Source organism: Cavia porcellus, unplaced genomic scaffold (assembly GCF_034190915.1).
Source record: "Cavia porcellus strain 051 isolate PalLab524CR breed Dunkin Hartley unplaced genomic scaffold, mCavPor4.1 scaffold_7, whole genome shotgun sequence".
Lineage (NCBI taxonomy): Eukaryota > Metazoa > Chordata > Mammalia > Rodentia > Caviidae > Cavia > Cavia porcellus.
In genome coordinates, this window is record NW_026947490.1 from 9,629,876 (window position 1) to 9,648,256 (window position 18,381).

General features: G+C 40.7%; 2 protein-coding genes across 6 annotated transcripts in view; both read left to right on the forward strand.

The window, feature by feature from the left end:
- The first annotated feature begins 553 nt into the window (after nt 1–553).
- Nucleotides 554–7,582, forward strand: Rwdd2b (RWD domain containing 2B). Of its 5 annotated transcripts, none has more exons than XM_013149769.3 (6): nt 554–990; nt 1,485–1,554; nt 3,619–3,845; nt 3,945–4,012; nt 4,137–4,499; nt 5,138–7,582. In XM_013149769.3, exons 3-6 carry the CDS (start codon nt 3,639–3,641, stop codon nt 5,370–5,372), a joined length of 873 nt encoding a protein of 290 aa, XP_013005223.2. In that variant the 5' UTR covers nt 554–990; nt 1,485–1,554; nt 3,619–3,638; the 3' UTR covers nt 5,373–7,582. The 5 variants fall into 5 exon arrangements, with proteins under 5 accessions (XP_013005223.2, XP_003467339.3, XP_013005224.2 ...); XM_013149770.3 differs by lacking the exon at nt 554–990 and adding an exon at nt 1,009–1,370; XM_003467291.5 differs by lacking the exon at nt 1,485–1,554 and having other exon boundaries at nt 558–990.
- A 10,440-nt stretch (nt 7,583–18,022) lies between these two features.
- Ltn1 (listerin E3 ubiquitin protein ligase 1) overlaps nt 18,023–18,381 on the forward strand; it is a 51,920-nt gene continuing 51,561 nt past the window's right edge. Inside the window, exon 1 of the mRNA XM_003467181.5 lies at nt 18,023–18,216. Within this exon, the coding sequence (XP_003467229.2) occupies nt 18,175–18,216 (42 nt within the window). The 5' untranslated portion in view covers nt 18,023–18,174. The remainder of the gene's footprint in view (nt 18,217–18,381) is intronic.

Here is an 18,381-nt window from a genome sequence, read left to right on the forward strand (position 1 = left end):
AGAATGAAAGGTCTATGCTAGAAGGCTGAAGTCTGTGATGGAAGCTGGGAGGCAGCATCCAAGGTGAAGGCTAACCCTCCTCTGAAGAAACATAATCTATCCTTTAATACCATTCTGGTGACAATCGTGCCTAGGCTGGCTCTTCTACACCCAGAAGGATGCTGATCCAATCTAGTTGGGTGTTTCTTACTCAAACTGACAAAAATATTTCTGGTGAGTCTCCAGTTAACATCTCCTTCAAAATGTCCTTTAACAGGGATAAATCTGCGCATTCACATGATTCCTTCCAGTTTGGTCACTGGCCGACACCACTTTAAGCCTCTAAAATCAACGCCTGTGCACAATCACAGATCTCTAATGATTTGCTACACTAAGGTTCAGACCCATGGAAAATAACCATCCGAGGAATGATGTTGAAAATGAGAAATTTGGGGGGCTGGGGATTTAGCTCAGTGGCATAAGCGCCTGCCTTGCAAACGCGTCGTCATGAGTTCGACTCCTGATACCGATTTAAAAAAAAAAAAAGTGAGAAATTTGGGTTCGCCTTTTCCCCAATACTACTGCCTACCCCGTTCTGAAATGCTCGCGTTCCAGGAGCGTTATTTAATGGGATTAAACCCCCCCCCCCACACACACACACACTAAACAGCGCCTAAGACAGCAGAAACAGCAGGGAAATGGAAACGATGTTGGTTGGGAGAGTAACATGTGAGAATGAACACTGAGACCAAGCAGCACACAGCGATTACACGAACTCCTGAGTTGAAAGCCTCAGGAAAACACAGTAAAGAGTCCGTCGACCGAGCGGGCAGGGCACTTCCGCCTTCCGGGACTCGTGCGCAAGCGCCAGCTGAACAGCGCTCTCACTTCCGCTGGGCCGCTCTAGGGGAATGGTTTATAAGCTTTGAATCCCGTGCCCTAGAATTTTGTTTCAGGAGCTTTCCGTGTAGCCAGGATATTCGCGATAACGGCAGTGAAACACCCACGACGGTAAGTGGGTTTTCCACGAACACTAGTGGTAAGCGAGACTGCGAGTCTCTCCGCTCTAGCGGGGGACGAGTACCATCAATCAGGACAAGGCCGGAGCGATGGCACAGCCTTCCTTTGAGCTGCTCGTCTGCTCATTGGTCAAAACCGCCGTCGCGTTTCCTAGCCCCGCCTACAGATGGTCATGGGCCCAATCAGTTTTCAAACCTGAGTGCGCCTGCGCATAGGAAGTTTTTTTGGGCAGTGGAGTATGGATCCTGGTGTTTGGGAGGAAAAAAAGGGAAGAAATTAATGGAAAATATCTGCGAGGAGAAATGACTCCAATCAAGAAACTAAAGTTTTACTGCAGTAACTGAACTTGAGTCCGGAAATTCTCTTGAAAGGTTTTTGTTGAGGGGGGACTGATAACCATTAATGAAAATAATTCGGCAATTAAATTATTTGTGACGTCTCTCTCATAATTTTCTGTGTATAAGTCACTGTGTCCTGTGTTCCAGTTCATCCTCCAGACTCTAAACTCACAAGATACCCTCTCCTAACTTCACTCCGTGGATCATTTTAAACAAGGCCAGTACTGTGCATGCATTTAAGTGTTGATGACATCCAAAAGTGTTGTTCCGTGTTAAACTCCTTAATTGTATATCTGCCTGCTGGACAGCTCTGCCCAACAGTTGTCTCCATAGGCACTTTATTAATGTGTTGAAAATCAGCTTCATATTTCCACAGTCATCCTCATCTAAATAAATGGCAAATCCATCCTTCCAGTAGCCTACCCCCTTGAAGTCATTCTTACCCACTTTGTGTGGTTCATCAGTAAATCGTAATGGCTCTATATTCTCCAGTGTCTGGAGCCTAGCTTCTTCACACTGCCTTTACCAATAACATCCCAATCCACCATCACTGCCCATATCCAAGCCATCATCGTTTCTACATAGGTCACTGCAGTGTTTCTCTGGGGACCTTGTTTTTTCCAATGCTCTTCTCTGTAGTAGCAGGCATAGATTTTTCATACACTACCACGTATTTGCTTATCTACCTCCTCTTCACTGTCCCCAGCGCCCTCTTCCTCCCAGCCTTTGAACTTGCTCTTCACTTTTATTGGAACACTCTGCCTAAGTCTGTATCTGGTTTCCTTTTCAGTTCCTCTGAGTCTGTTCCATATAGTTCCTTTTCCTGACAACTTTGTCAGGAAAATCTGTCTTCTACTCCATGGTTGTTTCTTAACTTCATTGTCCTAAATTGTCATCGTTTTGTTTTTTGTTTTCTGGGTTTTATTGTGTTTTATTTTACTTTTGAGACAGGATCTTTCTAAATCGGTAAATTGCCCATCTATACTCAAACTTGCAATCCTTCTTTATCTTTTCCCAGAGTGCTTGGATTATACATGTGTTTTACCATTTCCTACTCATCTGTCTTTTCCTAAAAAAAAAAAAAAATATATATATATATATATATATATGTACACACACATATATTTGGGTGTTTAAAAAACATTTTTTATTTCTTGAGACAGGATCTCATTATATAAATCAGGCTGGCTTTGGACACACTAGGTAGCCCAGGGTGGCTGTGAACTCACAGCAATCCTCCTGCCTCAGCCTCTCAAATGCTGGGATTATAGCCCTGTGCCACCATATCTGACTATATTTGTTTTTTGATATTGTGATTTCCTCTCACTAGATTAAATCTTCATGACAGCAGAGAGGTTGTGTACAATTTTATTCATTATTATATTCTTAGGGCCATGGACAATGCTTACCATATAAAAGGTGTTTAGGGAACATTTATTGAATGAATGACAAATAATATTCCTCTAACTCTTACTCTGTAGCCAGTCGTTCTGTCCTGCCTGCCTCTGCTGGAACAATGTGTGTGATTGCTGTGATGGAAGGGTACAGTGACAGCTCAGCCACCTTAGAGAGTTGGGGTGGGAGTATTGCCAAGAAGTAGATACACACTCAGCTTGGGAACTTTGAAGAGACCGTTTAATAAAGGGACTGTTTTCAGAGAGGTGAACCAATTCAAAGAAACCCACTACCCTAGGCCCATAAGGACTGCTGAAGTCAGGGGCCAAAGGCTGCCTGCAGAATCTTTGTGAGCATCCTGCCAAAGCAGGGAAGGAGGAGTGAAGCTGCACCCTAGCCTCTGCCTCTTCCTGTGGAACCAGTGCCCTATAGCTCTTTGAATACTTCATTTTTTTTTTATTTCAGTGAAATTGTTCATTGTCAGATGAAAATGTCAGATGAGCTACCTAGATACAGAAGAATTTAGTGTGTTGTATCTTTTACTGGGTGGTTTTATATTTTTGGACCTTAGCATATTATATCTGAGAATAAAATACAGGAGAAAAAAATCTGATTAAATTTTCTTACTTAATTCCTTTTTTGGGAGAAGGTCTCCCAATGCAGTTCAGACCAGCTATGTATCTAGCCCAGACTGGCCTCAAACTCACAGAGATCCTCCTGCCTCAGCTTCCTGAGTGCGGGATTATAGGTGTACACCGCCATACCCAGCTAATTTTTGCATTTTTATGAAAAAATCAAATACCTTTTTACTAAGTACCCATATTGATGTATTGCATTCTCCCAAGATTGTGCATATAAATTGTTTCTCTTACCCTTACCTCTTTAGAAACTTACAGATGTGCAAGAATGACTGCAATAGAGCAGGCTGAGGCCCAGCTCTCAGAGTTAGATCTACTGGCCAGTATGTTCCCTGGTGAAAGTGAGTTCATCGTCAATGACCAGCTTGCTTTAGCAGAACTGAAAGATTGTGTTGAGAAGAAGACAATGGAGGGGAGGTCTTCAAAAGTCTACTTTACCATCAATATGAACCTGCACATATCTGAGGAAGTAATGGTAACCCAATTTTGTTTTTGGAAGACTTAAAACGTATTAAGACTTAAAATAGCTCTTACATCTTTCTTCTTTTCTTTTCTTCTTCTTTTTAAAATTCAGGTAACGTTTTCTCTGGCCTGTGTTCTTCCCTTTAAATATCCTGAAGTCCTGCCTGAAATTACTGTCAGGTATGTTACAGGTATTCTGTCCAATTGTAGAGGCCAAAAATTAGTCATCAAACAAAAGCAATGGTGGGTTTGTTTTGTCTTCCAAGGAAATTGATATAAATTCTTTTCTTGTATCTTCAATCAGGTCAGCATTATTAAGCAGACTGCAACAATCTCAGCTGAATGTAGATCTGACTGCTTACTTGCAGAGAAATTGTCTTGGAGATGTCTGTATACTGAATGCCACAGACTGGGTGAGAGAACACGCCTCTAGCTATGTCAGCAGAGATGTCCTGACTTCCCCCACCACAGCAAGTTCAGTCCAGCCAGTTGATCTCATTGTTACAAGGCTCTGGATCTACAGCCATCATATCTACAGTAAATGGAAGAGAAAGAATATCCTGGAGTGGACTAGAGAGCTTTCCCTATCCGGGTTTAGCATGCCTGGGAAGCCTGGTGTTGTTTGCGTGGAAGGCCCACAAAGTGCCTGTGAAGAATTCTGGTCAAGGTTTGCTATCACTTGTTTTGTGTATCATGTCAATAAGAGTAATAGAAAAGAAAGTATTAGAGATGCAGAAATATGGCCACAGGGTGTGTCTCTGTGGAATTCAGTCTCATGTCAGTGGGTAAGGCAGAATCACATGTATAATCAGCATGACTTCCTTCACCTGACATGGTGGAGACATTCTCTACTCGTTGAAGTCAATGCATCTCTTCCCAGGATACTAAGATCCCATCCATTTCCATGGATCTGATTCTTTTTTTATTTACTGATGTTGTAAACTTACACTCTGTAAAGTAGAAACTTTCTAAAAGCATTAGAACTGCCACTAATTGTTTTTCTTCTGATAAATGATCTTCTGAGAATTTCTTTGAGTGGCTTGCAAATTATCTGTTTCTATATTCCAAGGCTACTCATAGGAGACAGTAATAATTGTTTGTTTGTTTGTTTTTTTGAGACAGTAATAATTGTAAAATGAGTTGGAGTTGGGGCCATGCCCAGACTTATACTTGATTGAAATAAACCCTTCTGAGAAAAAGGCAGACTTCTTTACATGCATAGATCCTGTTTTATAACTGCTCTGTTCAGTGCTTTAGAATACACAACCCATTTTGAAGATTTGTGCTTTGAAAATTTCTTTTCAGGCTTCGAAAATTAAACTGGAAGAGAATTCTAATCCGCCATCGAGAAGACATTCCTTTTGATGGTACAGACGATGAAATGGAGAGACACAGAAAATTTTCCACTTTTGAGGAAAAAGTGTTCTTTGTTAATGGAGGCAGAGGGAATCACATGGACTTCGGTCAGCTTTATCATTTCTTAAACACCAAAGGATGTGGGGATGTTTTCCAGATGCTCTTTGGCGTGGAAGGACAGTGACTAAAGAAGGGTGGGTCAATGTATTTTGCCACTTGTGGCCTCGTTTTCCCCCTACTCTTTCGTGAAAGGTTAATTTTATTTTAATTCCATTCTAGAATGGTAGGAAAAAATAAAATGTGAAAGTCAGATAGTTTCAATGAAACTGTAAAAAATAAGTCATGATTGAAAACAAAACTGTTTTAAATTATTGTCTTTAATTTATCAATAGAAATTTCTTTTTTTTTTTCTTTTTTGTCTTTTTCATTTTTATCGGTACCAGGGATCGAACTTATGACTGCCTGCTTGCAAGACAGGCGCTTATGCCGCTGAGCTAAATCCCCAGCCCCCAATAGAAATTTCTTGACATATAAACTCGTTTTGGAAGAGAAATTAATTATATATGAAGACAGTGTTGGTGGCCTAGCTGTTCTGCATACCCTCCCCCTCTATCTGGAATCACTAAAGAACCCAGAAAGCAATCTGTTCATTCTTCCAAGCTGTCACAGCTCTAGCTGGCCTAAAGTCACAGCTGACAGATTTCTGGGAAAACATTATTTCCTAGTTGAAAATGATACATGTATCTAATGCCACCTTTCCCCTCTTTCTGCCACAAATACTGAAGTGAAGGCTGGCGCTGTAGGACCCTTTCAGATGCAATGGAAGGATGGACCTAGAGCATCTCAGAGATGCCAGGCAGTTTCTAGACATCTTGGTATAAACCATTTTTGTTTAAATTTTCGTGCTTGTTACTAGAACTTGAAAGCTAACTCGTCAACAAGATTTCTGAGAGGTTTAGTTTTGTACCCACCCTAACCATTTGATACACAAAGTGTGATGTTTTTCTTAAATGGATTTGCAGCTCATCCCACATTTTGTACCCTTTGTTCCTGGTTTTGCCTCCCTGAGGCATGAGTTGAGCAGACCTTTTTTTTTTTTTAAACAGGAGTCATCAGTTCATCAAATTGGTAATTTAGGGAGGCTGGTTTTGGGCAGATTGGATTTTTGACGATCTTTTCACTCTAGAAATAGCTTTTGTTGATAAGTTGATCTGCAATCAAATCTCACCTGATTTTTGAGTCCTTCATAAATCAGTTCTAAAAACATGTATCAAATGTTTATTAATTTCTAGTATTCTGATTGCTACTGTGTGCTGGAAATTCTTTGGTCAGACTTGGGTGGAGTCAAAGTGAGATGTAATACATTGTTTATGTTAGTTGGAAGCAACATATATGCTCATTACTGAAGGAATCATTAAGTAAAGTACTGCATGTAATCTAATACTATGTAGAATTCAGAAAGAATCAAATAGAATAAGGTAAAGTGGGTAGATATTAAATCTAAAAGTGGGTAAACACAAATGAGAACCAGCACAGTGCCACTCTGTAAGTCTTCTTCCCAGCTACCCACCTCGTGCTAGCCCCGTCCTTGTCTAGTAATACAAATTCTTTCTGGGCCACTGGCATATAGCCAGCTCTGATGAGCTGCGTGTCCAGTGCCATGACTTTCTGGCCGCTATGATATTTGGATAAAATTTGTCTGTTTGTTTTGTTTTTGTTTTTGGTACTGGGGATCAAACTTATGACCTAGCGCTTGCCAGGCAGGTGCTTGTGCCACTAAGCTAAATCCCTGGCCAACAGATTTGGATAAAATATGATATCCCTGTGGGCCACCCAAAGGACGAGAGGATGATATTGCTTCTGCAAGAAGAACCAAACTGTGAAACTTTTCAGTCTTTGTACATTAGCCTAGTAAAAATAGACATTGCCATGTATAAATAGTTCTCTGATGTACACCAAAACATAGAATGCAATGAGATTTGTAAGTTCTCTGCCCTAAGACAGACCTCTTGTCAAATATAGATATTTATGGTCATTAAGACATAGTAAGAGTACAGTTTCCAACCTGATTAACAAATTCTTTTGAAAATCGGTAAAAGTATTACAGTCATCAAGAGTAAATGTCATTATGTCCTTCCTGTGTTGTATAAAACACAACAAAAGCTATTATTAATTGTAATTAAATGTGAAAGTATAAAAAATACAGTTGTCTTAGACTTCTACCAATGATAAATATTGTCAAGTGTAAAATTGTGCTGTATGATTGGGTATATATTTGTTCCATGGTATGAATTTGTCATTGTATTAATCTGCTCTAATAACTTGAACTGGAATCATCTGTGGTGATAAATCTTGTACTACTCCCAAATCAAATCAAATCATTTTTTAAAGGTAGGAGTTTGTTTTGTTTTGTTTTGTCTTTTAGAGACAGTTTAACCATTCTGTTCAGGGCTGGCTTTGAACTCACTTTGTAGCCTAGGACTGGCCTTAAATTCACAGAGATCTTCCTGCCTTCGCCTACTGAATGCTGGGATTACAAATGTGTGCCACCACATCTGACCTTTAAGTTCGGTATGCTATAGAAAACAAAAACAGAAGCAGGAGACATTGGTTACATGTCAATTTAAAAAAAAAATTTTTTTGTGCTTATACCACTGAGCTAAATGCCCTGCCCAATGTTTAAATTTTTTATTAGTACAAGTTAGCAGTACATAGTGATTACATTCATCATGGTTAGTACATGAATTTACTTGTAACGGTAATAATTTCTTTTTTGATACATGATCTAGCTGTGTAGTTCAGGCTAGCTTTGAACTCACTAGAAGGCCCCAGCTGACCTTGAACTCCCTGCAATCCTGCCTCAACCTCCTGAGTGGTAGAATTACAGGTATGTGGGCTGTCACACCCCTCTACAAAACAATAATGTTGTTTAAGTTCTATAATACAAAATTGAGGGGCTGGGGATTTAGCTCAGTGGCCCAAGCGCTTGCCTTGCAAGTGTGTGGTCATGAGTTCAATCCCCGATACTGATAAAAAAGAAAAAGACAAAAAAAATTTGCAAACTATCCCAATAATCCAAATTAATTGAATGTTAAGTAACAAAGCCAGTCTTGTTAACTGCACATTAATTTATTAAAGCAAATGACATTTTATAAAAACACTATCATTCCTGCCATTAACTGATTATTTTTCAGCACTTAAATAAAAATGTACGCTTTCTTTTAGCGACAACTGCCCACCAGCCTTGGGCCCAAGCACTGCCACTCTTGGGAAGTCTGATTTTGACCCAAATGGAAGACCTTTCGCATGGAGAAGTGAGAAGGCAACTTTATTACGCTAGTGTGCTGGGGGAACCAAGTCTAAATCATTAGCCCCGGGTCAGCTTTGGGTTTAGCTTACATAGGATTTGCAGGTGGGAAGCACAAAGCTGATAGCAGGTTATCATATAGCCAGTTACATGAACCAAGTTGTATGTTGTCAGGCAGGTTTGTTCCAGGCAGGTTAGTCAGAAGGGTTGAGGGAAAATAGGGAGGGCCAGGAATTCAGCTCAGTGGCTTAAGTGCCTGCCTGGCAAGTGCGAGGTCCTTAGTTCAATCCCTGGTACAAAAAAAAGGGAGGGAACCAGGGCTGAGGGGCTGGTTGAAACTAAGTATGCCCTTGACTTGTTTATCTTGGTTGGACAGTCCTTGAAAACAGAATATATTTGTCAAGCAGTATAAGCATCCCAGAGTGAATCCAGGCCAGACTCTAGCTGCAGCCGATGTGGTTAGGCAAGGCTGACGGAGTTTAATGGTCTCTGTGCTGGGCTGGGTGAGCATGTATTGTTTTAACAGCATTGAACTGTAGATTTTTTAACTGAATTGTCACACCACCAGATGCTGGCAGGGCACACATGCCCGGTTGAGTCCTAAACCACATTGCTTTGAGATTTCCTAGAGATTACTGCGGGGGGGGGGGGGGTGTTGAGGGAATATTTGAGGAACAGCACCCACTGCTGAGGGGCCCAGTGGATCAAAGTGATTCCCCTACCCCAACTATAACCCTATATAATACATTTTTATTAAGAAGATAAACATTGCCTGCCCAGCAAGTGCAAGGTCGTGAGTTCAATCCTCGGTACCTGTTGTAGTCAGGGGTTGTACACAGAGAACAATTCAGATCAGGACATGGAGTTTATAATATTTTTATAATGGTCACTGGAAAATGCAGGAAATCTATCCGCAACACCAAAGACATAGATTATTTAGTCAAGAGCCTAAACCCCACAGCAATGTCCCGCATGAGTCCAGATAAAAACCCAGAGCTCAGGACAATGCCTCCACGAGTCCAACTGGAAGTCCAGAGCCCACAAGAAGGACTCATGCCAGTCTCTTACGGATCCGTGCCGGGAAGACCCAAGGGTCATTGATGGAAGCCAGAAAGTCTATGCCAGCAGGATGAAGGAGCTGTGCTAGTGGGATGAGGGCTCTATGCTGGAGCTGAGAAGTCACACTCACAACAAAGACCAGGGCTATCCTGAAAGGCATCACAGCCATCCTCAGCGACATGGAGGCCCCGAGCTCCTCTGACGACAAGCATAGTCGGGTACATGCCAGAAAGCAGCGTGACGAGTTCATCCTGGAGACCAGGCAGCACACGTCTTCCCCTCCGGAGCCAGGAAGCAATGCTCAATGTGAGGACTAAAGCTTCTCCAGGAGAACCAACAGCTCAGACAGCAACTTGTAGGAGGACACACAATGCCTACTTAATGCCTCAGCCCTCTCAACACCTCTCTTCTTCTCCACCTATTTATCCTGGCAACCCTCCTCAGGTGGAGCATCTTCGCTCAATGCATGCTGATGTAATCCAGCTGGCGTTAAGTTGACCACCAGTTCTCAGTCCATAACAGTACCAATAATAATAATAATCGTTATAGAAAATGTAGACATAAATTGGACTTTAAAAATCACCCATGATCCATTGCCCAAGAAAACAATATCACATTTTGGTTTTATATTTTCTTTTTCCTTTATTTAATTATTTATTTACTATGCAGCTCAGGCTGGCCTTGAGCTTACTCTGTAGCCGAGGCTGGTCTTGAAGTCACAAGGAAAGTTTCTCCTGCCTCAGCCTCCTGAGTGCTGAAATTACAGGAGTGCACCACCATACCTGGCTTAATTTTATTTTCTAATATATTTTTGCACACATGTATTTTTTTTTTATCTGAACAAATCCTACTCACTGCTTCATAGCTGCCTTATTTTGTGAAACACTAGGTAATAAACATTTTAGGACATGAACTATTTTCCAGTATTTTTAGACACTGTAATATATCAGATTGAGTGTTGCTCTGACCAAGAGGGATTGTGTGTGTGTGTGTGTGTGTGTGTGTGTGTGTGTGTGTGTGTATTTAATTCAGTTCAGCAATTCACTGTTTTTGATCATGAGATCATAATGTTTTCAGGTGTGAAACTTCTGTAGTTTTTTTCTATCAACAAAACTACTACAAGCATTCATTATTCTCCTCTCAGATTGTACTTATAGAAGTGGAAATTCAAAATGAGAAATCTGTTTATCTGAAAGATTGAGAAATGGCCAGGGATTTCGCTCAGCAGCACAAGTGCCTATATGGCATGCACAAAAAAGTTGTGAGTTCAATCTCTGGTACCAAAAAGAAAAAAAAAAAAAGACTGATCTTGAAAGATTGAGAAATTAGAATCAAATCAATTGCTTCTGATATTTCCTTTGCCCCAAATGATTATTAATACTGATTATTATTTTACCAATGTAACAGATGAAAAAAATCTTACACTGCTGTATGCTATCTTCATTGCCTGTTAGTGTGGGATAGTACTTTTATGTGCCTGGCTTACACAAGAAGTTTGATGTCAGCCAAGCGTGGTGGCACACACCATAATCCTAGCACTTGGGAGGCTGAGGCACGAGCTTCACTGTAAATTCAAGGCCGGCCTGGGCTACATGGTAAGACCCTAAAAAAGAGAAGTTTGATGTTAAACTAATCTTACCTAAATTTCAGGGTGGAAATCAAACATCTAGTAGTTATCAATACATTCTACATTCTACCTTTTTGGTCATTAAACCTCCATACCACAGGACATTTGAAAATCATGACCACATACTATGAAACTTAAAATAATTCACCTGTCTAACATGACTTCCTATGTTCATGGTTAGTTACATTTCTTTTGTCATCAGTTGTCTCTTTATCCTTTATTATACAGACAGACTTAAGATACAAATTTTTAAAAGACACATTAATGTTGCAGATATATATATATATAATATATATATATAATATATATATTCCATTTGTCTGCTTATTTTTTTTACTCTGATCTACTTTTTCTTTTTTTTTCTGACCTTTTTCTTGATAGAAAAACAAAAAAACAATTTCAATTTAAATCATTTCTTTGTGGCTTTTCTGTCTTTGAAGTATTGATTGAGAAATGCCAGGGTAATTTAAACACATGCACGTATAATTTCACAATATTTTATTTTTGATTTTTTAAAGATTTTATTATAAAACATGTAGCATTTATCCTGTTTCTTTATGAAGTATTCACCTCATACATAAAAGTGAAAAGAATAAAACAATGTACAGCCATATGCATGCAACCTTTACAGTATAAAGGAATAAAACTTTACAATATAGTTCAAATCTACTTGTATACTTTTACTAATTGCAGTTCTATTCTTTTTCAGTCATAACCTCTATCCTGAAGGTACTTAGCACTCTCACAAATGCCTTCATAGTTTTAGGACATATTATGGCTTCATTTTTAATGTTTACCAGGGCGTTGCATGCAGTATTTAATGTTGGGAGCCGCGTCTGTGATAGCTCGCCTTGCGCGGCGGACGTGCGGCCTGTGGTAAAGAGCAAAGCCTGAGGTAGATTACCCCTCCCATCGAATATGTTAGTTTCCTGCTTACCGCGTGAACAACCCGCTCAACAATATAGTCTGCCTGGCAACTGATGATGTTAGCCAATCAGCTTGCCTTGCTTACTTTAACATGATTGGACACTGTACCCGTATATATACCGGTGCCACCCCTGGGCGGAAGAAGAAGCCAGGTAGAAGCCCAGAAGTAAAAGCCCAAAAGGAGCCGCGGAGAGCGGACCGGTAGAGGCTTTGGGGCAGACTGAAGCACAAAAGGAGCCGCGGGGAGCGGACCAGAGGAGGCTTCAGCTGGGAGAACCCAGGGCAGGCTGTACGGAGAAGGAAAATAAAAAGAAAAGGTTGTCCACTACCAGACTTTGTCGTGTGTCCTTCCTGCCGGCCGGGAGCGGACATCGACAATTTAAATTATTTTTTTTCGATCCTGGGGATTGAACTCACAACCTTGTGCTTGTTAGGGAGGCGCTTATGCTACTGAGCTATGTGCCCAGCATATTTAAATTATTTTCCAAAACAGCAGTCAGTTGCCATGTGTGATCATATGCCGCAGTAATGCCACTACTCAGGAGGCAGAGGCAGGAAGGTTGAGAGCTCAGATTCTACCCTAGACTATATAATGAGTTGGAGGATAGCCTGGGAAACACAGTAGTAAGTCCCACTCTCAAAAAATCACAAGCCACCACCACAACAAAGTTATACCAGTAATGTTTACTGGGTAAACTATATTTTTCAGAAGTTTGAAGTGCAGTCTTTATCAGAACCGGAATATAGATCTATTTCTGGATTTTTGTCTATTTCACTGGTATTTTTCTTTCCCTAGACAGCCTTTTGGTGATATTTCACATTTTAAAGTTTGTGGAATAAAAAACATTTTATTCTTGGTTTTCTATTTTTCTGTTTTATTTTAAAAAGAGAGAAAAAAGAATAGAAAGAAAGAAGTTAAATTATCACAATTTGCAGATGACATAATACTCTACATAGAAGACTCCAAAAACTCCATCAAAAAATTTCTAGAGTTAACAAGCAAATTCAGCAGTGTAGCTGGATACAAAGTCAGTGCTCAAAAATCAATAATGTTACTGTACACGAACAAAAAACTCACCTAGAGAAAAATTATGGAAATAACACCTTTCACAACAGCATCCAAAGTAATGAAATACTTAGGAATCAAAAAAGAATGTAAAAAAGATCTATACATTGAAAACACTACCACTCTAAAAAAGGAGATTGAAGAGGATGTCATAATATGCTTGGTTTTCAAAGTGCTTTTGGCTATATTGTATATATTCTTTCAGGTAACCTTTCTGGATAGTTTTATGAGGTCTAAAAAAATCTTACTGAGGATTCAGATGGAAACATATAGGTTTATTTTATTAGATTTTGATTGACATCTGGACTGTGATATCCTATCCATAATCTTCTCTGGTTACACCTTGAATAAGTTTTTGTAGTCCTCTTCCTTTAAGTACACCTATATATTGCTTTAATTTGCAGGGGTGGTAAATGGGAATTGAACCCAAGTCCTCATATATGCTAGGCAAGTGCTCTGCCACTCATAATGAAAGGCAAAAGCAAAAGAAATTTCAAATTTGAAGGCAAATTAGGCTGGTTTTTTTCCTAGGATTGAAACCAGGGGAGCACTACTACTGAGCTATATTACTAATTTTTTAAATTTTGTATGTTGAGGAAGTTGTTGCCCAAGCCAGCCTCAAACATGTAATTCTTCTGGCTCAGCCTCTATCGGGTTCTGACCTAGATCCCTGATCTCCCACATGAGTGTACAGTGGAGGTTAAATAAAAAAAGACAAATTGTATGATTTTTTTTAGGTTCCCAGGAGGGTCAAAACCTTGTAATTAAAGTTGAAACTCCAAGGGTTAAGAAAAGGATTCTCTAGATCAGTCCAGTTATATTAGGACCAAGGACAAAGGGCAGAGAAACTGAGGCAAGCACAGGCCATGAGCAGGACCTTGGGAGTCACTTCAAGGATGTCTCCAAGTAATGAATCAAGTCAATTCAGTAGCACTGTCTTATCATGAAAACATGGTAGGAGTGAGACAGTAGAAGTAATTCCTGCAGCTGCAGTCTCTATCTACTTAATTGATGATTGAGCCAAGTGTCTGCAGCTGTGGCCTTATTTTGCTCTTTGGGGTATCTACAGCCTCACAGGCCACTACAGGTTTCATCCAGGACCAGTGATTCATAGAGGTTCACTTACTATAAATCAGCTCTTATTGCCAGGCAAGGGGCCGAGGCCTAGGACAGACTCACAGATAAACATAGAAAGCCAATTAGTAAAATTTAAATCCTGCTCAGAGCCACTTCATAGTGGTCTCCAACAAGCCACCATTTTAGTTCTAGTTCTAAATATTTTTCCTTTCACTTTTTTTTAAACTTTTGTCCAAGCTTTGAGCTGAAGTTGTAATACAAGACAGCTTTCTGATTACTAAAATATAGGCTAATCTCTTGTTTCTGTAGGTTTTTGTTGTTGTGGTTTGGAACCAAGAATCAAACTCAGGACCTTGCATTTGCCAGACAAGCACTGTGCCACTGAGCTAGTTCCCTGGTCCTATAGCATTTTTCGTATGTGGCACTCAAATTATCAGTGATGCTGTTAAACTGTTTGATCACTGAGTTACATAACTCTTGGGAAAGAGGATACAATTATTAGGTAACCATGATGTTAGAATTATTTAAAAAATCCAGCTAATATTTGAGTTTAATTACACAATTAATACATGAAATTGTTCTCCTTGGATAAAACAAAATCTTAATAACAAGACCTAATTTCCTTTGATTGTCACTCCTAACCCCAAACTCTTTCCTTCCCACCTCTTTGGATAAAGAGCAAGTACAATTACCAGGTTGGCATTGTATCATTGCAGATTTTTTCTGTGTTCACATAATATGCATGTGTCCATATCAAACACATATAATATTGTTTTGTGGAGATCTAAAATGCAAAAGAGGGCTGGGGATTTAGCTCAGCAGGCATAAATGCCTGTCTGGCAAGCGTGACGTCATGAGTTCAATCCCCAGTACCAAAAAAAAAAAAAAAAACCCGGAAAAGATTTCATACTGTACATATAACTACTTTCTTTTTCATTTAAGAATATGTCTTAGGGGTGAGGTCCTGAGTTCAATTCTGGTACAAAAAAAAGTTTTAGAATTATTTCTGTGTATGTGGAGATGAACTTCAGTCATCTTAACTTCTGTCTAAAATCCTAAAGAATACTATATTGGTCAGCTTTCCATTTCCAGGACAAAATACATACACCATGTAAAGGGAAAGGTTTATTTTGGATCATGGTTTCTCATGGTCAGCTGGCTCCATTGCGATGGGTCAGTGGCAGGACAGAACATCATAGCAGAAAGACATGGTGGAGAAAAGCTGCTCGTCTCCTGACAGCGGGAAGACAAAGAGCTGGGAAGAGCCAGAGAAAATAAACACAAGCCCCCAAGGGACCTACTTCCTCCATTAAACCCCACCTCCCAGTAACCTCAGTGGTGAACCCTGAATTCATCACTAAATAACAATTCAATTCCTTAAATCCCATTGACTGGAAACCAAGCTTTCAACACAATAAGACTTTTAGGGAATGATTTGGATTCCAATCCTATTGATATAGGGGAATGAAACTCCCAACGTACTATGTCTGGTATGAGTTCATGTTCTCTAAATTTGAAGAATGAATGTTAGGAACAATAGAGGTTAAGAACAGAATATATTTATTAAGAGAAAGCAAGCTTCTTTCTGAGAGAGGCAGAAGGGGTCCCAAGTTGGTTGCCAGGGACTTTGTCTTTTCTAGAGATTTTTATAAAGTAAAATCATGGGGTGAGATGGGTTCAAAGTGGGGCAACCTGAGAACTCACAAGGCAGACGTGCTTAAGGTGGGACACAACTATGGTTAGCCAATAAGATTACTAGCTCAGGTAAAATTAATTAAATTGGGGACAAATGGGAAAGCTAGTCATGTAGAAGGCCAGCATTCTTAGAGCAGTGACTCTTCCCTAGGGGTTTGGAATGATGACTCCTGACTTCCTCAGTGTGATAGGGAACTCCTTAGAATATCAGTCCTTAGGATATGGACATCTTTGTTTCATCTTTGGTCTTGAGGCCTGACCCACAGCAGGAGGTGTCTGTCTCCCCTATAGTTGCAAGGTATCTCGGCTTCTGCACTGTCTCCTTCCAGGACCTAGCCCTGTCTCACTGCCTATAGGATTTCTAACTAACTCAGCTGCCTGTAACACTATCATATATGTATATAATTTATTTAGCCACTCTCCAATTAAATCGTTTACAATTTCCTTCTTATTACAAAGTTTTTGTTTTCTGCAATGTGTCTCTTGGTGCGTCTTTCTCCAAGAAGGTCAAATTAGGAAAACAGAAATCACTTTTTTAATGTATTCATTTACATAGAGTAGGGGTTTTGAACCCAGGTCCTTGAGCGTGCACTGTATTTAAAGAGAAAGCAATTGATCACATAATCCATTGAAAACAAAAAGAGAATGCTGAGATGACACAAAGGTCATAACCACCAGAAGCAGCTACTATCTGTAGAGAAGAATGGGTTGGAATAATGAGAACTAAGAAGCTTGGAGAAGGTCTTTGAAAATTTCAGTTCAGCAATGCATGGCTCTTGGAAGTCCTCTGAAGCTCAAAGAAAGAATCTCATGATATAAGCCCCCAAGCTTCTGAGGAAGGGAAGTATAGTACCGGCTGTTTTAGGAGCTCAGGCGAGTGCTTGATAAAGGGCCACTGAGCAAGTGAAGAGCACTGCCTTTTTGCTACTCGTGCCCTGAGTTATGCACTCAGGCGACTTTGTGACTGCTGGAGAAAAGATGGAGACTAGTCCAAGAGCTGCCGCCAAGTTGAGGGGCTGCTGCAAGGATGATACCGACAAAGCTGAGCCCTTCTCAGCTTCTCTTGCTTTCCAGTGTCTCTCTAGTGATGAAGTTTGAGAAGCTACCTGAATAAAGGAAAAACAGCTCACTGGGTTCCGTCATGGTGGCGCTGATTATGACCAAGTGTGTGACCAGCACACACGTGCTTATGATTCTCTAGTGTGATTCTGAGCCGAAGCCACTCTTACAACATGGCTTGCACATTTCAAATCTTCACGGCAATTGCCATATTTTCTTTCCTTTTTAAAAACCTGCACATAATACTTTTGTTATAGAATAAAAGAAATTTAGAGAGAATAATTGTCTAGTTCCCAAAAAAATATTTTTAAAGACAAGATCTGGCTATGTAATTCAGCCCGGCCTCAAACTCGGTGATTTTTCTACCTCATCCTGCCAAGTGCAGTGATGCAGGCGTGCACCCCTATACCTGGTTTAGTGCTCAAATTTTTTTTTTTTTTTTATCGATACCGGGGATCGTACTCACAACTGACTGCTTGCAAGGCAGGCGCTTATGTCGCTGAGCTAAATCCCCAGCCCCAGTGCTCAAATTTTAATAAGAATCTTGTTAAAAACACAGAATCTGATTTAGTAGTGCCGGGCCAGACAAGTGTCATTTTTTCCTTTTTTTTTGTTTTTGTCCTAGTGCTGGGGATTGAATCCAGGACCCAGCGCATGCTAGGCAAGCACTCTAGCACTAAACTCTAGACCAGCGAAGGTCTATTTTTCTGCCAAACACCTAGAGGATGCTTAATGTTTGCATTCCTTTACAACTGCACCCCCCACTGAACACTTCTACATTCACAGTCACAAACAGTGTTGCTACCCTTGTGTCAAAATAAACGCACAGTTCAACGTTACTTCCAGCGGGTTTAGCAAAGAACCGCAGCTTCTGAAAACGAGGGATGGGATTTGGCGCGACAAGGTCACGACTTGGCTTCCTATTGGTTAGAAATGACGAAATGACGACACTACGATAGGCGTGGCTTTAACTGTGACGTCACGGAGATGGATGGGTAGGGTTGCCAAGGGAAGCGGGAACGGAAGTGTGGGTCAGCAGGGCGGGGAGAACTGCGGAAGGGGCGGGCCCGGGGAAGTTGTTAAAGTGAGCCCTCTTCCGGCGCTAGAGGCCGGAAGCTGACCCGGCAGTGTCAACCTGGGGGCTGCAGCGTGAGATCGCGGCCGAGGCCATGGGCGGGAAGAACAAGCAACGGACCAAGGGGAATCTGAGGGTGAGTGTGGGCTGGCGTGGCCGCCCGGCTTGTCCTCTCGCGTTTCTTGTCCCCGCCGGCGCTCAGCCAGGGGTTGTCCAGAGAGACGCGTGCGTTTCCACGCCGAGTGTGACCTCTTTGTTGTGTGTGTGTCTTTTGAGGGTGGAGGTGTTGTCTTTGAGCAGA